Source organism: Lissotriton vulgaris, chromosome 8 (genome assembly GCF_964263255.1).
Source record: "Lissotriton vulgaris chromosome 8, aLisVul1.2, whole genome shotgun sequence".
Classification (NCBI taxonomy): Eukaryota; Metazoa; Chordata; class Amphibia; order Caudata; family Salamandridae; genus Lissotriton; species Lissotriton vulgaris.
In genome coordinates this window covers 633,471,171-633,494,247 of record NC_141696.1, presented here as the reverse complement: position 1 = coordinate 633,494,247, position 23,077 = coordinate 633,471,171, and the positions used below count along the sequence as shown (strand labels likewise).

The window sequence follows — 23,077 nt, the reverse complement described above, 5'->3', positions numbered from 1 at the left end:
TAACTTGCGAATTCTTTTCAAAAAGCACTTTTTTTAAATTCTAAAGGTGCCATATGACGCTCATACATGCCCTTAGAGCATGTATGTGTGCCATATGCGTACACATATCAAATTCAGGGGTGCAGCAGGGTGTCCTTTAGACACCCTTACACCCTTGAAATTATTCTCAATTTGCGATTAGCTAATTGCTAATCGCAAATTGAGTATAATTTTACATTCATTCCTATGGGCCTCCTGGCCCATAGAAATGAATGGGAAATTATTCCTTAATTGCGATTAGCAATTTGCTAATCGCAATTAAGGAATTCTAAGGAATCGGTAATAAATAGCGAAATTCTACATACATACCATTTTGCACTTCTCAAATAGCGATTCCTTAACAATCGCAATTTGAGAAGTGCAAAATGGTATCTTGATACATCTGCCCCTTAGTGTCAGACCTTCAAGTTCCAAGCAGGCCTGCTGCCGGCACCACTGCTAATACTACTTGCGCCAGCAGCAAGCCTGATAGACCGGCGGTGACCGTTTGCACACTGTCTGCAAGTGCAACCTAAACAAACGTTTCAGGAGGAGGAGGAGGGAGGTGCCTGTGCGCAGCACGCAGAATTATGCCCTGCCTCCTCCTCCTCCGGCGTATCTGCACGCCTCTCTAGGGTGCGGCTGATGTTCCCGCATGCGCAGGGCAATTACAACTGCGCAGTCTGCCCTACAGGTTGCAGCCAGCATCACGAGTGACGAGAGCGAGAGGACCGGAGCGACTATAATTTAATTATTGTACTGGCTAGCCCGCCGAAGTAGCCCCACGTGTGTCTGCCACCAACAGCAGGAGCCGTAAGTGTTTCTGCCCTGGCCCCGGTACCAAATCAATTAATCATTATCATGACTCATAAATGATTGTCTTAATGTCTTGTCTTCACAAACAGCTGGGTGGGTGGGTGGGAGGGGCGGCGCGCAGTGGTGGTGGTCTAGATTCAGGACGGAGGGACGATTCCATTCAAGCCTGATTCCAATCCGACCGCGTTACCAGTGTGTAACATACAGAGCTGCCCTGTGCATATACAGTCAGTGGTAAGTTACCACTGACCGTAAATGCACAGCACAGCTCTGTATGTTACATGATGCCTCTCGTCAGCTAGAGCCTTGTTCAGCCTTGCCCTTGCTTGCTTGCTTCAATGAGCTGAGCTTAGTTACCCACAACATCGTCTGGATGAGGTATTGCTTATGCTTCCATCGTCTTCTCCGGGCCGCCCTCCCTGGTCTTACTGTTCTGTTCACCAGCTCTGGCGCAAGCCCTGCCCTTGGCTGCAGAGGTGTTTCAAAGTACGGGAGGAACATCTACTGCAGAGCGCTGCCTGGAACTGGGCACAACAGATGTGAAACACTCTGCAGACTTGGCCGTTCAGTCTTCTAATGCTGATACAATCAGTACCAATAAATCGGAAGTTAAAAAAATCTAGCGCCTAGAGGGAATCCAGTTTGCAGTGATTCCTGTAAAATTAGCATGTGACGATTGGCTGAGGTATATGCCCGCAGTACAGGAATTCACAAGTGTTTCTTACAGAGTGAAACCGTGATTTAAACAGTGACATAACAGAATTCAATTAATCCAAACAATATTAAGGATGTCTAAGGAGTGCAAACATTAAGGCTGTGTTTAATGTTATTCAAACAGCCTGTCCACGTAGGAAAAAGCACATGCTTTTATTTCTGTAAGAATATAAATATATATTTTTTCCTTTGTTTCATAAATAATTATCTTTTTCACAGCAGGATGTGACCCAAGAATGAAGTAAGAGTGTACATTAGTTACAACAGAGTACTCCCATTTTCAACATTCTCTCATCTCTGGACACACTCGAGTTCCCTACAGCGAGACGGTCTAGCGCCTAAATTGTGGACCGCAGGACAGGGACGCTTGCGCTCTATCAGCTGCTTCCACACTTCACATTTTCACAAGCAATTTGTGCTATTGGTCAGATTACTTTACCCTCTGTGCCTTGTTTCATTAATTGTATATAGTTATATACCACAACCAGAAATGCTTAGAAACTGACCAAATCTAGTACTGTGCGCTATGTGAATACTTCCACGTTTGAAACCCAGAATTAAAGTGGACAGGTTGCTCATGTACAAAGCAGCAGACGGTAACCCACCCTAATAAAGTATGGTTCTCAGCTCCGAAAACAGCGGAGCCAGTCGGGGTTGTAGAGATGAAAGGAAGAAGAAAAGACAAATGCGGACAGAAAAGGGAACAGTGTGATCTCTCTCTCTTATCTCTTTATGTCTCTCTAGCTCTTTATCTCTCTCTATCTCTTTCTCTCTCTCTCTATCTATCTCTCTCTATCGGTCTTTCTTTCTCGCGGCCCCTCTCTTTCACCCGCCTTCTCCCCCCCACTCTTTCTTTCTGTTGCCCCCTCTCTCTCCCTTTCTCTCTCTCACTCTCTTGCTTCCTCCCTCTCTCGCTCTCTCTCTCTATTACTCCATCATTCTCTCTCCATCACGCACTCTCTATTTATCCCTCTCAATCTCTCGCCATACCTATCCCTCTCTAGCTCTCTCACTCTCTCCCCCACCCTCTATGTCGTTTAGCCTTTCTGTCTCCCAAATTTTGTTGGGGGGGAGAAGTTCAACCCCCCAAACTCCCCCTAGTGATTGCTCACGGCGCTTGCTCGCTACACACCATGTGGGGGCTGGCCTCACTTTTACTTTGTTCTCTCTGATTCACTACTTGTGTCTATTTTTGGTGCTCTCTGGAAGAATGCCTATGGGTACATATGACTGGGTGGGTGTAGGAGAGTAGGGTCTGCTTTCCTATGGTCACCCCAATTATTGCTTTTTGCCTCACTGGTTTTCGACCTAATGTGGCTGTGGGCCTGCTAATCAGACCAACAGCCTGCTGTTCTCTCTCTAAATTCACATCCATGTACTTTAGGTACATACCCAATTGGACATTGGGTCACCTTATCAGCCCCTGTACAGTGTACTATAGGTACCTAGGGCATAGGTGCATCCAAGGCCTACCAGGGGCTGCAGCAAATCTTTTGCCACTCCTGTCTGGCTATCCAAACTGACACAACTGGCTGATCACTCAGCTGAGCAAGGTTGTGTAATCACCCCTTGCTTGGATATAGTATACCTATATCTAAACCTATATCTGGACACATATGCACCTATAAGTCACTCCTATGGCAGGCCTTATCAATCCTGGAGGCAGAGTGCGTGGTTTTATGTGAGATGGTGCTCTAGCATGAGCTGAGCCTGTCTGCAGCTTTCGCGACCAACTCCCTTAGCTGTTCCGGGATATTGCCATACCATATACTCTTCAGTGTATTATAATCCTCGCGGTTACTTGCTAACTTGGGTTTGACTTTATCAAAACATGTTGTGTACCCCCTCGCCAGTTCTGGCGACGGGAGTAGCATTCCACCCTTCTAGAGGGAGAAGACATGTTACTTTGCTTAAACGCGGTTAAATCTAACCAGAGCCCCAGCATCACAAAATGGATGCTGCTGCCACAGACACAAGTCTGGCCTCCTGCTGCTGACCGAAACTCCGGCAGGGGAGGCCTGTACAAATGGTATCCTGTCACAGGGAGGTGTTACACCACCCCAGACAGGAGATAGTGGATTGTAGCAGGGAGGGTTGAATGAAACTAGACACTGCCTGGGGCGCACAAGGCACCCCATGCATTGTCCAGTTCAAACCGGTGCTGGGGCACTCCAGCCCCAGCTCTGGCGCGAAACTCGACGAAGGGAAAGGGATGTAACGACCCCCTTCCTGGGTCCCACCTATAGGAGGGACCTAGCAGGTGATCCAGCCCCTTGATTTGGAATAAAGGTAGGAGCTGTGCCAATGCAATTTAGATCATCCTGACTGAAACTTTGAAATAAAACTCTGGACCCTTCGACATCCTACTCAACGTAGAAGACTGAAGACTCTCCCTTGTGGTCAAGGAGTGGCCACCCTGTGCAAGCAGGCACCATCAGCGCGACAAGGCTTTCTTTGCCGTTGCTCCCGCCGGAGCTCAAACAACAGAGACCAACAAGGCCTGGACTCCCAGACTTCCAACAGCTCGATCCACAGTCCTAGCAAAGCTTAGACCCATGGAGGCGACGAGAGACGTGGGACCGGCCATCTTGAAAAGTCGACAAAGTGCTTGCAGTGCAGCCCCCGAGGTACCCTCGATGTTGTGCTTTGGGGTTTGAGAAGCCCTAGCTCTGAGTAGCCTGTGCTCCAAAGATCACCTCTCCACACTCTCCGAGTGCTGTGTGGGGCCCTTTTGCACATTTCCTGCTCGACGTGTTGTCCGGTCACTTGCCCGTTGGCTAGTGGCCTCTGTGACGACGAAATCCCAAAACTACACTGCTGGTCTGGTTGCTCCAGACTGGCCCCAGCTCCCCTGAAAAGGAGCCCCCGATCTGACTTTCCTGGTCCGATTGCCAAGACATCTTCCAATCCTGCATGGGTTGCCTTTGCCAAGGTTTGGTGACTCCGAATCGAGTACCGACACCGCCGACAGCAAGAGCCTTTGTGGGAAAGCTCGTGATCACCAGCTGGACCTGCTTGATCCTTCCTGGTCCACGTGGCAGTGGAGACAAACACCTCGACATCGCCTGATTGCAACCCAACATTGTCTGGTTCCTTCCTGGTTCCTCGCTGGTCACTGGCTAGTGACTTTAACATTGTCCCCTCTGCTTTCAGGTACTCTACATCTTCGATCCACCCTTGGATCCAACCGGACTCTTCTCTCCTGGCCGCCTGCAGCATCTTCATCTACAGGCTCCATAGAACTCCACGACGAAACCCGACACACTTTGGCACCTATGCACCCGCTTCCTTTATTTATTTATTAATTTTTTGATTTTTTTTGTTAGACCGCTGTGAGGCAGCTCCCAAGCCAGCGCTCTGAAAAGCAGTATAGAGACGAAAAAATAAAGATGACTCGTTTAAATTAAGTAACAATGGAAGTAAAAGGACTTACCTCATTCCTCGCTGCTTTTTAAAACCCAGATGGCGATCCTGGCGTGATGTCTGGGAACAGAGCGGAAGATCGGCTCTTGATGTCTACACCGGACCCGAGTGCACTACAATTGCACTTCTCATTCTGTACTTCTCTGATCGGAGTACTTGTGCTACGATTCATTGCCCGCCTACAGACCAGTGGGGGAGCTACGCGAGCTACGCGAGTGAAACAAGACAGACCCCTAGAGATAGAACAACCGGCTCGGTTCTCGGACACAGCTCCGCCTTTACGGAGTGTCTCCTGCGTCCCCTGTGGCATGGCGCCGAAAAACGCCGCTGCGATAGCCGCTGCTGCAGCAAAGACGAGAGCAGGGAAGCAGGCTCTTCGTGACAAGGAGTTAGTTGCAAAGCGAGGCGGCACACGTTTGGAGGGCAGCGGCGATTTTACCGATCTCGACGCGGGAGCTGAAAAATCAGCAAAGGGCTCGAGACAACAGCCGAATACGCCCGTAGCTGGTCCATCTGTGATTGAACTGCTCCGAAAGACTCCCGCTCCAGTGTCTGCTCCGGTCCAGACCCCGGTTCCTCCAGTACAACAAGCACTGGCGTTGCCAATAGGTCTCGCAGTAGGAAAGTTTGAGCTATTGGTTTTGTAAATGACAAAGCCCTTTATGTTTTTAAAATGTAAACAAAAATAAAAGGCATTGTTATTTGCAATTGTAATAGCTCCAACTTTCCTACTGCGAGACCTATTGGCAACGCCAGTGCTTGTTTAATTAACTATCATCCTCTGGTAATAGCCATTTCAGCACTTTGCCAGAATTAGTGAATTAAATTCCATCTGGTGCCATGTCTGGATCATCTTGTCTGAGGATGTTTAAAGTGGACTTTGTTTCTTCCACCCAGATGTAGTGATGATTGATACATTTTGCTGAACCCTAGATAATTAAGCAGTGCATATTGAACAAGTTTATACAGAGGAGTTGTTCATTGATCATGTTTATCCTAATCCAAATACTGGCCCAAAAAGTGTGACTTGCACCCGTCATTTTGTAAGTCTCAGTCCTCCTGCTAAAAGGCTTTCTTGGTGGCTGACTGCTAACAACTGTTTTTTAGGTGTTTGTGTAATTTAAAATCTGCCTGTATCTTGTAGCTGCTTCAGAGTGTCGGGTGCACAAATGGCAAAACATTTATGCAGTCACTCGAGGTTAACAGAGTGAGCATAGTGCATCAAGGCATTGGTGCTTTCCCGTGGTGCTCTCTCTCTAAGATGCTGAAACATTTCAGGTAGCCACCAAATGCCTGGCTGTGCTCTGGTCTTCATGGGGTAGTGACACGGCAAAAGGTCAAACCAACCGCAAGGGTAGTACATAAGGGTTGTGAGGACTAATGGGTCTTCGGCTGTTGGGGTGAAGGTGTGGGGGGGCGTGGGGGGAGTAGTTGCAACATTACTGATGGGGACGGGACTGCTCATAAAGTGGCACAACTTTTTGGAGAGTTCCAGAATAAGGCAGGACTTTTGATTTCTTTTTTTGCTCTTGTGTTTTGACCAGTGATTTCCACTATTTAGTCAGTTCGTGTACCTATGCAAGTAATTTCCTTGGGTATATTCACGTTTTCATATGGAACAGCAGTTGTCAGTCTGGGATTCCGACTTTCCATACTGCCTCTGTTTGCGTGTCAGTTCTAGTGCGGTGCCTCTGGTAGAAATGCGCTTGGCTGGGGTGTTCAACGCCTGCTGTATGGTTAGGTTACGTTGGTTGTTGCACATAGGTGGGCTTTTGAATATTTTAGATAGAAAACGCTATTAACTTAATTACCGAAAAGTTATTACTTATCCCCCCGCAGTAATTGGTAGTTACCGCTATCGGTGTTTACCGCAGCGGTAGTATCATAGCGCTAGCAGTAATTGCCCCGCTTGTGGGAGTGAGACTGGCCGAGCCTGCTTTCTTAGACGGGGCACTGGGTGCGTATGTGGGGGGGGGGAACTGCCAGGCGACCTCGCAGTGCTGCACAACTGGACGAATAAGTAATGTCAAATAATTATTCTCCATGACTTTTAATTGATCGCCCGGGGTAGCGAATGCCCATTGATTGGAAAAAAGAAGCGGTGTTGCTTTGCACGGGCTTCCCTGCCTGTTTCTATGGCGATCGAGGTAATTTCCCGTCTGAGGATCTCCGCTGCCCTCTGATTGCACTTCTGCGGTTTCATCCAGCAGTGGCAGGGAAGCGTTAAGACACGATAGCTTCCTCCTCTCTTAAATCGCTTTGATCGAGTGTGAATCAACAATGCACGCTGATTTTGCATTGTTGACATATTCACAAATGTCTCCGTAAGTGCTTTCTCGTTTTCTTCCTCATTAAACAGAGCGCTCTTTAATTACGTGGCTTCTGACACATGCTTTTGCAGGCGGGGAGTATGTGTTTTTTTTGCTAGGAGTCTTGCTGTGGTATTTTGTACAATGTAGTCTAGTGCAGTCTAGTAATAAACCTTAATGTACGTGTCTGCACCTCATACGTCATGAGTGCGATGCCCAGGGGAGGATCCTGGCAAACAGGTTTATCGAGAGACAGAGATAAAAAAGAGAAACGGGCGGGAGAGCCTGGTGGGGGGCGGGAGTGCGAGCGAGGGGAGGAGAATGGAGGGGGAGGCAAGACAGAGGCAAGGAGTGTGGCAAATGGTTGGAGGGAAGCCGGATGGGGCGGGAGAGCCTACGAGAGAAGCACACAGTCCTCGGAAAGTAAAACATGAAAAAAAAATGTACATGAAATGAAGGAAATGGCAGAAGACAAAATAGAAACAAGGCAGTGGCAGCAAGTCAGTAATTGGAAAAATGTAAAGCGGAAGTAATTAAGTAGTCATCCGGTATGACTCACGAAAGGGCCCGGATTGAAAACAGCTGAAACGTGAACTTCGTAGTGGGTTCGCTTCAGTGCATGTATGACAGGAAATAACATCGTATTTCTACACTGCTAAAAAAAAAAAAGTAGTAAATGAATATCGTGAAAGGTGGGCACAGAGATGTTCAAGCAGGCACAGTGTGGCGAAGAGCAAGTGATGCGTGGTTAATGGCAGCGGGCAAGTGATGCGTGCCTCAGGGCAGGGGGCACTAAAATGTGATGTGAACAAATGCGTGAGTCTGGAAGCAAATACAAAGAAGAGGAATGACTGAGGCGCATTGGTGTGAAGCACATCAAAGGGCTTCTCCTCCCCTAATTAGCCGTTCTGGGGAAACTGAAAGTACGGCCGGCCTGCGGCCGGCCATGAATAATTAGGGGAGGAGAAGCCCTTTGATGTGCTGGGCTGGCTGGCCCTGAATGCGCGTGCATGTTATCACGTGGTTCACGGGCACTGCAAGAAAACCGCGGCTGAAAGCCCTTTGGTTTGACGAGAAAATAGCCGACTTGAATTCTCCCCATTTCCCATTCCTGCGGAATGGTAAAGGCTCGACCTAAAAACCAGCAGCTCTTCCGTCAACCGCGGCTATCCTGAGAGCCATTCCAGGGTCTACAGTGACATCTAGTGGGCAAAGTCAGAATGGCATAACCGAGGATATGGAAATAAGGAACACTAGCGCAAATGCTCCTATAACTATAGGAGAGGACACCTCTGTGATATGTAAGGAGCCTACAGTTGCGTTGGCAGGAATACTAGACCCTAAGGCTGGGGCAGACCCTAACGCGGGAATACAAGGTATGGAGAATCTTTCCTTATGTGATACTCCTGTTTTCTCTACTGTCTCGTTAGCCTCTTCAACATCACTGATACAGACCACTCCAGCAGGCTTATCAGCGTCAGCACCAGAAACAGTACTTGAAACTATACCAACGGTCCGTAAAACCCCAATGACTGTGGCTGTGCAGGAAGGGCAAACACTGCAATACCAACCCATATGCAATGCCCTAGAGAGTGATCTGGGGACATCAGACTTTAGAGACATTACAAAAATAATGGGGGATTTGCTGGAGGTCCCTGATGGCAAGGAGAAAATCGACGGAGATGAGATAACCCCCGATCCTACCGACACTGACAGGGATCCCTCAGACTTCTACTCAATATCAGAAGGGATAGAAGATGCAAGATGGTCAGATGACTCTGAACTGGATATTGAAACTAACACTGGCTCCGAGACGGAGAGTGACCACGAGGCGAGAACGGCAGAATCCAGGGAAAATAAAAGAACTATCATACGGAAGAAAAGGGCCCAGGGGTTGACTTGGGATTACTCCCCCTCTATTGCATTGGGGTCTCAAGAACATGCCACTGGCCCCCGTCCAACTCAACGGTGCTCTCCACATCAACAGGATGCCACGCTCTCCACGGTGATGGATACAGTCCTCCAGGCTATCGCCTCCCATCGAGAAGAAACATCAAGGGATGGACGCAAAGCACAATTAGCTCTACATAAGGTTCAGGGTGTAGTGCGTAAATTGTCAAGATCAGTTAATACCTTCAACGCCAGAATGACAGAAATGGAAGACCGTATGGTCATTAATGAGGCAGAGGCTACAGCCACACAGGAACAAGTTGAACTACATGAAGCAGAACTAAGCGATGTCAGATGGAAGCTCGAGGACATGGAAAATCACCTACGACGTAACAACCTACGCGTCCTTGGAATACCAGAAAATATTGAAGGTACTGATATCCGAGCCTTCATCATCCAACTCTTTAAAGACACTCTTCCAGAACTCTCTTCACGGAACTGGGAGCTTGAGGTGCAACGGGTGCATAGAATTCCAATCATCTTGAAACCCACTAGGAAGCAAGGAAATTATCCACGAGCAGTCCTTGTATTTTTTGGAAACTTTCTTCTCCGACAAGCTATTTCAGATAGAGTCAGGCCAGAAGCTCGTCGGACTATGGATTCCATCTCCTATTTTGTGAGACCGGATTTTTGCCACACTACGGTGGAAAGGAGGTGGCGCCTGCGGCAACTTAATAAACCCTTTATGGAGAAGAAAGCACAAGTCTACCTAAACAACCCAGCCAAACTGAAAGTTCTATACAATGGCCAGACCAAATTTTTTACTTCTGAAATTAAAGCCAAAGAATTTTTAGATAGTCTCACTTAATGGTTTACTAGCGATAAAGCCAGTATAGATGACTCTTTAAGTGGTCATCGGATGAGAAATAGAGAAAACAAAGAATTCGGATGCTGGACTTCAGAATAGTGAGAGGAGTATAGAGAGCGTATTGGACATTACCGAGACTTTATATAGATACACTAGATCAATTCGTCTCTATATGCCTCTCTATATTTTCCTTATTTTCTTTCTTTTTCTTCCATTTCTTTTTTTTTCTTTCTATGTTTATCTTCAGTCTAAGTCTGGTTTGGTAGCGTCTCTCCATCACTAAAGACTCTTATAGAGTCTAATTGCCTCACATTGCGGGTGGGGGAGGGCGGGGAGTGGGTTGCAGGGGTCTGGAGGGAGTGGGAGGGGGAGGGGGAGGGAAAAATGGGGGAAAAAAATGGCAAAAATGAGTTTGATCTGTAGTATAAGAAACCTCAAAGGCTTTTCGGTTACTCTAATTTCTTTAAGTGATTGGAGTCCTATATCATTTATTTTGATTAACCAGAACTGGGAGAGGAATTTCAATGTAAATATCGAATTTAAAGTTGGATGGTGGTGGTGCAAATTATGTTACATAGATGGTACTGGTTCAATGGGAAATAGTTTTGAATGGGGAGAGTAAAATTGCGATGTTGGAACGTAGCGGGTCTTAACGATGGGAGAAAAAGGGCCCAACTTTTTCAATTGTTCCGTCAGGATCCTGTAGACATCCTCTGTATTCAGGAGACCCACATAGCTGGATGTGATAAAAATGTATTAAAAATTCCTGGTTTTAACTTGATGGCAGCAACATCTCAAACGTCTAAAATACGGGGGGTCGCTATCTTGGCAAGACCCGGTTTGGGGAGTCCTAGACGCCGACTTGTCGACAAACATGGCAGGTGGGTTGTGGTTCAATTAGAATCAGATATAACCATCTGTTCACTCTACGGCTCTAATTTGGATGACCCACAACTCTTTATCGGACTAGAATTAGAACTGGCCTCCTGGGTCGGCCCACTTATCCTGTGTGGGGATTTTAATATAAATATCGAAAAACTAGTAAACAATAGACTCCCACAGAATTATAGTGGCCGCAAACCCAAAGTCTACAGGGCAGTATCCCATCTGATGGATAGTCACGACTTATTGGACATTTGGGATTTGTTGAAGCAGAATGAAAACGGCTTCACCTATTATTCTTATCCCCATAACAAGTATGTTCGATTAGACTACATTATGACATCATTACATAAGACAGCCCTAATAGACATAATTAAATCCCCCAAAACCATCTCTGACCACAACGCACTAACGTTAATTTTTGAATTGGATAGTTTTAATAGACCTAATATCCAATGGTCATTTGACCGAAAGCTTCTTACTAACCCAGACTATATTAATCATATTACATCATATGCTGAATCTTTCTTTGATTATAATCAATATAGTGCACCCAGATTCAGTGTATGGGACTGTTTTAAGGCAGCAATGAGGGGAGAGACTATAGCGTTTGTAGCAAACCATAAGAAAACTCAAGATAGTATCAATAAACAACTTAACGCAGAACTCATTAACTTGGAAATAGTACATGCTAAACAAATCCAGCAAGGAATATCAACCTCTGATACACTGCAAAAATTATTGATCCTAAAAACAGAAATTAATAGCTCGCTAACTCAAAAAGCAGCAGAAATATATCAAGCCAATAGAGATAGAATTTATGAAGCAGGGGAAAAAGTAGGGAGGCAATTAGCTCTTAAAACTAGACAAAAACAAACATACAATAAAATAAAGAATATCGAATACGAGGGTCAACAGTACACCTCCCCTCAAGATATTGTAGAAGTGTTTCGAAAATATCAAAAACTATATCAAAATGAATATGAACATCTATCTACAAGAGACACGAAAACCTTTCTCAGTGAGTGGTTACCGGAACCAGAGCTATCTATAATACTCGATCGAGTAGATAGAGAAGAACTGGAGAAAGAAATCACAATGGAAGAATTAGAAACTGCATTATCGGACCTAGCTAACGGGAAGGCGGCTGGTCCTGACAAGATCCCCCTAGAGTTATATAAGCTGTTGGGCAAACAGATACTACCCTATTTATTAGATCTGTTTCTAGGGGTACAACATCACTCAGCTACACCCGAGTCTTGGAAACACACTAATATAGCGATATTTCCAAAAAAGGGAAAACCCCCCCAGCTCCCATCTTCATATAGACCCATATCACTCATAAACTCTGACTCAAAGCTATACTCCAAGATGCTTGCAAACGGTCTAAGGGGGGTCATCGAACATCTCGTATCCCCGTGGCAACATGGCTTTATCCCTGGGAGGGGAACGACTGATCATACCCGTGGAGTCATTGCCTTAGTCGACATCATGGGCGCCACGGGGGGAGAGATGTCGATGGTCCTACTCGATGCCGAAAAGGCATTTGATCGAGTATCTTGGCGGTTCTTATGGGAAATTATGAAATTTAATAACTTCGGCCCAGGCTTTATTAAAGCCCTAAAAGCCCTGTATATCAGCCCTAGGGCTAAACTATCCATTGAAGGCTTTGAGTCAGAGTTTGTAGAGGTACAAAGAGGCACTAGGCAGGGCTGTCCTTGTTCCCCGATATTATTTGCCCTAGTAATTAATCCTTTAATTTTAAAGCTTCTTAATTCCCCCCAAATACAACCAGTTAAGGTGGGTTCGTATTCTACTAAAATATTGGCATACGCCGACGATATTGCCGTGCTTACAACCAAACCGGCAGATGCAGTAGCAGAAATAGAACAAATAACCCAGGTTTTTGGACTCTACTCTGGCTATTCACTTAATAGAGATAAAACCATGGTTTTATGTACAAACAATATCATATATGACAGTCCCTATAAAGTCAAAAACGCAATCTATCTAGGTGTGATTAACCGGCTTAATTATGATCCTTTGATCAAGGCAGTAAAAACAGATCTTAAGAGGGTAGATAACTTACACCTTTCAATAATAGGGAGAGCGAATTATATTAAAATGAGTATATTTCCTAGAATACTCTATTTATTCCGGGCTATTCCATTGATGGCCGACGGCAGCATTGTTAAAATCTTTGACTCCACAATATCTAAATTTATATGGAACTATGGCAAAATAAGGAGAGCATTACCATCACAAACTCTCTCCCTACATAGAGGCGGCCTTGGTATCCCGAACTTGACATTCTATCTCTGGGCGACACTACTCCAACAAATGGGCCTGCTCTTTAAATTTAAACCTTCCAATTTACCCAACACAGACTCTTATAGCCCTTCTGTTTTTGAACTTGGACTAGGTGATAAATGTCGAGGGCTATTTTTGAAACAACTCGAAGCATCATATTATAAAAAGACCAAGTTCAAGGTGATTGGAGACGCATGGAAAATCTGGAAACTTGCCTCCAAACAACTAGGCATACCCAAAATAACAAGATACACCTCTCTTTGGCATAGCAAGATCATATCATCATCTTTGATAGATAAGGTCTCCAGGAGATGGGAGAACTTAGGTATATATACACTTGGCCATTTTTTTGGGCAGAATGTTACTCCATCTTTCGAGGGACTACAACAGAGATTTGATATACCATCCACAGATTATCTAAAATATTTCCAAGTCTATACCAATATCCGTAACTCTAAACTTACTATTAATTTAGATAGTTTTTATTTTTTCTCTATTATTGAGAAACGAGCTACTAGGATAGGTACTTTATATGATATATTTTCTCAATCCTCTAATGACGATCTAGATAGTGTTGAGAGATCCTGGGCACAAAAACTCGGAAACCCAGATGTAGATATCAACTATTCCATAACTCTTTACACAACATTATTTTTAGCACCTAACCTTAAAGCACAATATTTTAAAAATATTTACAACCTTTATTTTACTCCGGCTAAACTCTTCACCTGGGGATTACGAGTAGATGATTGCTGCCCCAGATGTAGACAGGGACAAGCAAATTTAATTCACATGTTTGCCGAATGTCCGAAACTAGATAATTTACAAACATTGATTGGAGGATTTTGGGCTCAAGTTTTCGGGCGGAATCTTAGATCCTCCGCTACCCTATATCTTCTAGGTCACGACGAATCCTTAGGTTACAGTTTAGAGGAACAGAGGATTGTCTTTCTGGGCACTGCCGTCTTTCGTATTATTCTGGCGGCCTGTTGGAAAGATCCCAATGTACCCACCTTTCAGATGTGGCTTAGTCGATTTCTCGCCACATATAAGCAGGAGATAGCTATATATAGCACAAGAAGTAGGAAAGCTAGAGCCCGGGGCACTCAGATCTGGGCCCCAATTTCTAATTGGTACTCCAATGTAAGATCTCCTCCCTGATAAGAGAAGGGCCGACATGATATGACGAGGCAAACTGTGTACATTTTCACTCTATTTTTTTTATTTTTCATATCAGTCGTGTAAATGTACTGGGTAGTAATGGCTCTGTGCTTTGTCTTTTTTTATATTTTTCTTATTGTTCTTTCTTTTGTATGTATTTTATTCCTATTAATCTTCCTGATGTATTATTGTTTCATTAAGAATTCATTCTTTTGTAAAGAAAATGTTTGATTGACTACTACAGATCATGCTCAATAAAAAAAAAGAAATAAAAAAAATAAAATTAAAAAAAAAGCACCCGCTTCCTGTGGATGAGGTAACGAACTAACTCCGGTGCTCCCATAGGGGATTACACCTCTAGTGTCCTAGTTTTAAGTGGCTAAATTCTAGTCCAGTCGGAAGTCTCCTAAACCTATAACTTTCTGATTTTTACGCACCATTGACTTGTATGGTACACACGGTTGCCTATAGACTCTGCACCCGCATCCTGTGGGCCTCTCCCGACCTAACCTTCATTAGTCCAGTGTAGGCCCAGTGATTCCCTAGGCCCTAGGCCTGTTCATTGTTCGTGACGTGGTACTTATACCACTTTCTTCATATATGGTTTGAGTGGCCACCTGGCCTATCCATAATTGTGCAGCTTATTGTATGTTATACTGTGTTCTTTGTTTAACGCTTGTGCTCCTGTGCTCATAAAGAGTTAAGGGGATTATTCTAGTAAGAAATACATATATTTTTATAATATATAACTTGTGTGGTGTCCTTTCATTTGGTATTACAGGATTGCGTATTGTAAAACAGCTGGCTTCACATGCCCTCTTGAGTTTAGCCTAAGACTGCTTTTGTCCATGCTACCCCTAGGATAGCTGGTCTATACGGTTGACTTACAACCAATCACCATAAGGGTCGTTTGTACTGGTGCAAGGTGCTCACTAGAATAGTGAACACCATATACCAGGCCAACTTCTCACAGTGGGTAACCTGATGTTCTTTAAGGTCATCATCTACTGTGTACTCTGCTTTGAAAGTTGATACAACTTGAATATGAAATGAAAAATGTGCTGTAAAATTCACCATTTTGGTCTGTCGTTTTCCAAAAATTTTGGGAGGGGAGAACCCCCCCCAAACCCCCCTAATGGCCCTCGGTCTCGCTCGCTGCGCTCACTATGCGCTGGACGTGGGCTGGCTCGCTACGCACCGGACGGGGGCTGGTCTCGAAAAATTTGCCAGGGGTGCTTTCAGTTCCCAGTCCGGCCCTGCTTCCTTCTGACAATTGCCTGCAAAGACTTTATCTGCCCTAACCGCATCCCTTTCCTTTAGTTGTGTGCAAGATTCTCTCATTGAGCTTGTAAATGCAGTTGCAGTTGTGGTTACTGTTAATAGACTCTTGTGCACTGCTTCACTCGCTGCCTGGCTGGTGACTAAAAGGATGTGTGAATACTTGATCAATGTTTGCAATTAGAAGACATCGTTTTAGCCAAATTGTTTATTGACTCAGGCTCAGTTTGTAATCATTGGATAGTGATGTCTGAGGCAGTTAGATGCGTAGTGCAGTATTGCCGATAAGTGCAGGTGAAACAAAAGGAACAGAGGATCAGTAGATCAAAGGAGCAGCCAATGGTAGAAGCGTATCAATAGAGTTGTTAGTGAGAGGTAGAGCAGTGTTACTTGCCGCAAAACTAGCCGTGCTGGGCCAGTTCTGCATCTTGGAGTTTATCCTCCTGACCCAACATCCACCTCTCTTCAGCCACAGGCCTTTGATGTCACCACGTCCGCTCCTGACTCAGCTCTGCGACCGGCTCCAAAACACTCTGCAGTCCCAAGTCACAACTTGCCTCCCGACTCCTGACTCCGGACTCCAAACTCCGCTCTACTGTCATTTGTGGTATCCTTGCACGCCTGCTCACTTCCCAGCAGCAGTGGTCACTCCTGCAATTGCCCTCAGGGACACTCCTCGCTGCAAGGACCTGGTCTCTGCAGGTTCTGTGGACCAAAGTATGTGGCACATAGCGCAGCTAGTTGACTTGTCAAAGCAACTCCTCAAGAAATGTAAATAGAGAATAAAAGAATCAAATAATTAATTCTAAGTGATTTTACATTATGATTTAGTTGTTACCAGTAATATATAGTGTTGTAAAGGGCTGTTGGGTTTTGTAGGTTTATAGGGTGGGAAGTTAAGTAATAATTAATTAACAACTAATCAGTAACTGTAAATTAATCATTTAATTTATTTTTAATTAAGTAACTTATGGAATACTGATTTTATTACACTTACACTTTAGTTGCAGACGGCTAGGTTTGTAGGGGTATAGGGTGCGAAATTAATTAAGTAATAATCAATTATTAATTATTAGTTGTAAATTAATTTAATTGAGTTTTACATATGTAATTTATGGAATACTTAATTATTTTACTTCTATTTTAGTTGTGGGATGCTAGCTTTGTAGGTGTCTAGGGTGGGAAGCACATACATTTTTATTAGAAGAAGTATTCATTAATTAACAATTTTTCTTTCTTATTAATTGATTTTAAGTATGTAAATTATGGAATAGTTTTTTTTTTAGTTATTTTTGAAGTGCAAGTGCTAGGTTTGTAGGGGTATAGGGTGGGAATTTAAATGAAATCTTTTTATTCATTATTACTTTATATATATATATATATATATATATATATATATATATATATATATATATATATATATATGTGTGTATATAAACACAGACACATGTATTTACGTGTTAGTGTGTTTTTAATCAAAGAATATATTTATATATAGTATTACATTCTAGTAGAATTTTTCTCATTTACATTAAATTACATTTATAAATTAAAATATTTAAAAATTAGAACTTTAAACTCTATATTAAAAAAATTATATTTTTACACAATATTAGTGTCAACAATATTTTTTTCCGATATTTGAGTATTTACGATTATAAGTATAGGAGCACAATATTGTGGTAAAATATAATTTGACACAATGCTTTTGATGTTTGGAATGGGAATGGAAATTTAACTTCTCCTAAGTCCAATACTTTCCCTACAGTTGCACTGGCTGGAGTGGGAATAGTAAATATAACCCCTCCAAAATCAAATATTTTTCCTATTATTGATTAGACTGGATTGGGCATAGTAAATGTAACCCCTTTGAAGTCCCACCATTTCCCTACTGTTGCACAGACTGGAGTGGGAATGGTAAATCTTACCCCTCCGCAATCCAACACTTTCCCTACTGTTGTACTGTTTGGAGTCGAAATAATAATTCTAACCCCTCTGAGGTCAAACGCTTTCCCTACTGTTGTGCTGTTTGGATTGGGGATAATAAATATCACCCCTCCAAAGTCCAATACTTTCACTATTATTGTATAAACTGCAGTGGAAATAGTATATCCCATATTACCCGACTCCAATACTTTTCCTGATATTAGTTATATATAGATTACATATTATTTGTTTATTTTGTTAATTTTATAATATTTGGTTACATTTGTATTTTAGATCATATTTTTTGAAATATTTGTTTTTTTAAATTGTTTTTTATTTTTTTATTTGGTCATTTATTTAATGTTTTGAAATTGAATTGGTAGTATTTTTTATGTTTTATTAAAAAAAAAAAATATATATATATGTAAAGAGTGAGATACATATATATGTTCATAGTAGACATTGTAATAGATGAACTTAAAAAAATATATATAATGTAAAATATGTATTTTTAATAGTTGACCTACTATATATATGTGTGTGTGTGTGTGTGTGTGTGTATATATATATATATATATATAATACACACACACGCAAAATTATGTGTGTGTGTGTTTATATAAGTATGTATGAAATATTAGTGGAATATATTATTAAATATGTATTAATGCTATATATTAAAGTAATTAAGATTTATTACTTTAAACTATATATCTATATTAGAAAAACAATATTTATGTATGTTTGTCGATGATATTATTTTTGACACAATATTTGTGTCAAACTACATTGTTTACCTCAATATTGTGTAGGTGACCTGCAGTGCCTCTCATGCTGTAGGTATTTATTGTGCACTGTCCGTTAGGTGGTGCAGAGAGCCTTTGAAGGAGGAGCACATACTATGGGCAATCAGTGGAGCAGTTGGAGGGTAGGGTGACATGGTCAAATGGTCTTGGCTGCAGTAATTAACAGAATGCTACACTTTGGAGTGCTAGGAGGATTTATACTAATGATTTGAAGTGGAGTTTGTTTGCATAGTCGAGACACAACAGACCTATGGCAATGGTAGTTTGGTCTGTAGGAAACCTAAGTGAAGGAAGATGAAACAGAGAGATTGCAGACCACAAAAGACACTTCTTTTGACTTAGATAACTCGAGGAGTGTGAAATAGCTTAAATTTCATAATAACTCCCAGACTTCTCGCTTTTGAAGATATTATGGGTCAGGGTCATAGGTCCCTGAGACTAGATGGTTGTGGATTGGCATTTTTTTTTCTACTTGTTATAATCTTGCTGACAATAGATTTCCATTAATCCATTACTTGGAGGCAGTGTTCTGGTCTTAAAACATTTAGGTTGGTCGTCCGGTGGCAGTGTCCCCAAACTGGTGGCTGAACTTGTGCGTTTGGCTCAATGCCTGGATTTATATGTTTACATTCAGACATGATTACTGTCTGGTATAAGACAGTTGCATCTGTGTAGCTGATGATGCAACCATGGCACCCGATTGAAGCACTTCGTTTAATGTATAGGTGGGAACTAAACTAAATTTGTATCTCACTTTTTTGATCATTGTGATGTCTTTTGGGTATAAAGTCATGTCAATTAACTTCCTGTCATGTCATCAGGGTCTCAAGTCAAGTGGTGAATGGATGGTGCAAATGCAGAATGCTCAGACTTAGGGAAGTTTCAAAATTGGCTACAAGTGAATTCTGCATTTTAACATATTGTTTGGTTTCTTGTAGGGTCTAGCTGCACCTGCTCCGTTTGCTGAAGACGCAAGCTGTGAGTGCCAAGCCCCCCATGAGAAATTAACCATTGCTCAAGCCCATCTGGGTACACCAGGTAAGTCCCTCACTACTCTCGCCTTTTCTCGCTGAACTTTCACACTGGATATTTCAAAGGTAGGGGTCCATAGAAATAACAGTTCCAGATAGAAATTGAGCAATTCAATTTTGCACCTCATACTTCATTTACACATGTAAATAAGAGGTGCAAATAGATAGTGATGTATTTGTCATATGAAAAGATGACATTGACAAGCGTGGAGAATCACGAGCGCGCACTTAGGACCCGGCCTCTCCGGACCCCGCCCGCTCCTGGTCTCTGGTGATTGGTCGGGTGGACGGCCCAAACGGCATCCGACCGACCCATTTCCGCTCTGGCGATATCGCGTGACCCGAGGGTCAGGGGGTGGAGACTCTGGGCCTATTTAGGGTCAACTCCCTGTGACTGGGGTCTCTGTTCCCGTTATCACTCCTGGATTCCTGACTGCACGCCGGCTCCTGGCCATTCTCGAGACCCAGGCCGGCTTTCCGAAATTCCAGAAGCAGAAGGACTGAGCATCGTTCGTGTAGCCAGGTAAGGGGTCAAGTGCCTCGGGGGCCTCGTGGGCAGCCGTGAGTCACGGTGGGTGCAGGGTAGGGATTGGAGTGTCGCTGCCTTACGGGGCTTACGGCTGTGTGCGGGGTTGTTCGTGGTACGGGCTCCTGCCGGGCGGCGTGAACGGTGCTTAGGGGTGTGGGAACAGGGAACTCAGGGCGCGTTAGGTGCTATAGCGAGGTAGTGCGAGGCATGCGATAGTTAGCATGGCGCCAAAAAAGGATGGACAAAAGCGAAAGGACTCTGAACCTGAATTAGCGCAGATTATGAAATTGCTGCTAAAAAAGTTGAGCAAAGAGACCCCCGATAGCGGGGACGAGAGTGATTCTTCCCAGGGGGAGCAGCCCAAAGTAGTAGAGCGGCCGCGCAGGGGGGTGCGACCGAAGGCGGCTTGCCCTCCATTAAAGAAGAAGGCCAAGGCGCAGCCAAAAGGGAAAGGGACGAAGAATAGGCCTAACCCTGCCGGGGGGAATCAGGACGAGGGATCAGTAGGTCCCGTCCCCACTCCTCCTCCAGATGCAGAACGGGTCTTTCCTTCAGATCCTGAGCCGGGTGCGGACACACCAGCAGACCCAGTGGGGTCAGTTTTGTCTGAGATTAGGGAAGCGCTTTGGGCGTTGGCGCCGGGAGGCGCTGTACCATTAGTTACGGTCCATCCGGCACCACTCCCGCCGCAGCCGGAGCCGCAGTGGTAGCCGTTAGCGATCCATTGGATAGCTTGCTGGCGTCAGTTTCCTCCCTAGTGGGCCAATTATCAGCCCCTGAAAGGGTATTAGAGAGAGCGAGCTCTGGGGCAGCAGCACCGTGGGTGCCTCCGCAGGTCACAGAACAGGGCGCATTGCAGGATGTTCAGAGGCAGTTGGCGCTTTTAGTCGAGTCGCGTATAGCATTGACCAGCGTAGCGATTGGAGCACAGCCCCCCGCGACAGCGATAGCGGTGCCACGTACAGGAGGTAAGCCTGGTGACAATGCGCTAAGGAGCAGTGAGGTGGGAACTAGCCAGGGGAACGTGTTGTCCCAGTCAGGGATGTTAGCTACACATGTTAGTACGGAAATGCGAGAGAAGATTTGGAGAGGTGCCTACGTGGATATATTCTCTCTTATCAGGCCGAAGAGGCGGGAAGAGGATTACAAGGACAGGGAGGGGAAGGATCATTCCTTCCGAGATCGGAGACCTAGGATAGAGGAGACTATAACCAATTGGTTGTTCGGCTTTCACGTCTATGTTACGGTGTTGTTGGAAAAAAGGCCGGAGTTGGCGATTCCGCTGGTGTTTTATACTAATAAGATTGTGAAGGCGCACGCCACTCATGGCGGTTCTGCTTGGCTGACATACGATAGGGAGTTTCGCTGGGCGAAGGAAGAAAACCCCTCCATTTGTTGGGATCAGGTTGAGGTCAATGCTTGGTTAGAGAGCGTAAGCAATAGGGAACACCCGGCTAGGCAGCCCTTTCGGACTTCCCAGGGAGGGCCGGGCGAGAAGAAAGGTACATGCTGGGCATTCAATGGTAAAGGGTGCACGTGGCCCCCAGGGCAGTGCAAGTTCAAGCACGCATGCGCCTTCTGCGGTCACCAGTCCCATCCTGAGTCAAGGTGCAATAAGAAATCCAAAGAGCGAGGGGGCAACCCCCCTAAGGATATCAAGCCTCCCCAAGCCTAATCTGCCTACTCCTGTTGACATTAAGAAACTGATCTTTTGGTTGAGCAGGTATCCAGATAGGGCAGCTGCCAGGATGTTGTTTGAAGGTTTTTCCAGCGGTTTTCGTATACCAGCATCGCATGTCCCTCCTATTTCCCAGTGTAGGAACCAGGTTTCAGCAAGAACCCATCCTTCAGTAGTGGCCACAAAAGTAGAAAAAGAGCGGGCCTTAGGCCGAGTTGCAGGCCCGTTCCCGGCTCCTCCCTGGGAGAACTTTGTCTGCTCCCCTTTAGGAGTGGTCCCCAAGAAGGAGCCGGGACAGTTCAGGATGATCCATAACTTATCCGCACCGAAAGGTGCATCGGTAAACGATGCCATAGACCTGGCGGTGTGCTCAGTGACGTACTCGTCCTTTGATGCCGCGGTTCAGAAAGTGAGGGAGCTAGGCCGTGGGGCGTTACTGGCAAAAACCGACATTGAGTCAGCATTCCGCTTGTTACCGGTACACCCCGAGGATTATCATTTGTTAGGCTTCCAGGTCCAACAGCAATTTTATTACGACAGATGTATGCCTATGGGTTGTGCGGTCTCCTGCAAGTACTTTGAGACCTTTAGCTCCATGCTGCAATGGGTGTTTTCGCAAAAGTCAGGATGTACGGATGTGTCCCGCATCGTCGGATGCCTGCGCGTTGGCCCTAAGCCAGCTGGTGGCGATGTTGAAGGAATTTGGGGTGCCGCTGGCACCGAGCAAGACAGTCGGCCCTGACACGTGCATGTCCTTCCTAGGCATTGAAATTGACACAGTGGCGGGGGAATGTAGATTGCCGATGGTTAAAGTAAAGGCTTTTTCTGTAGCCATTGAGGCGGCATTGGCATGTCCGAAGGTGACGTTGCACCAGTTACAAGTACTTGTGGGGCAGCTCAACTTTGCGGATCATTCCGATGGGACGCCCTTTCTCGAGGTCTATAGCCAGAGCGATGGTGGGTCTTACCCAGAAGCATCACCGGGTGAGGTTAAAGGCAGGGGTGGAGGACCTCAAGGTGTGGCGGGATTTCCTTGCAGATTTCAACGGGCGGGTGGTGCGGCCCGCGCCGCCGGTGTCCAGTAAAGAACTAGGACTATACACCATTTCAGCTGGTAGTGTTGGTTTTGGGGCAATCTTGGGCCCTGCCTGGTGTGGGGCGGTCTGGCCAGCGGAGTGGCACTTAGCGGGCCTGACTAAGAATTTAGCCTTTTTAGAGCTCTTTCCCATCTGGGTGGCAGTTACGGTGTGGGCAGAGCGCTTCAGGGACAGGGTCGTGACCTTCTGGTCGGATAACATGGCAGTGGTTCAGGTTATCAATCGGCAGGGGGCGACTTGCCCACACGTGCTGAGGTTGCTGAAGTTGTTGGTGTTAGCATGCTTGAAATTGAATTTGACTTTTAATGCTGCGCATATACCTGGTGTAGATAACCATGCTG

The 23,077-nt window shown here is 44.9% G+C and overlaps 1 protein-coding gene across 2 annotated transcripts in view; it reads left to right on the top strand.

Annotated features, from left to right (window-relative positions):
• PCYT1B (phosphate cytidylyltransferase 1B, choline) overlaps positions 1–23,077 on the top strand; it is a 1,420,495-nt gene that overhangs the window by 321,476 nt on the left and 1,075,942 nt on the right. For both annotated transcript variants that reach the window (XM_086934513.1, XM_086934514.1), the window contains exon 2: positions 19,340–19,439. In XM_086934513.1, the coding sequence (XP_086790639.1) occupies positions 19,340–19,439 (100 nt within the window). The remainder of the gene's footprint in view (positions 1–19,339; positions 19,440–23,077) is intronic.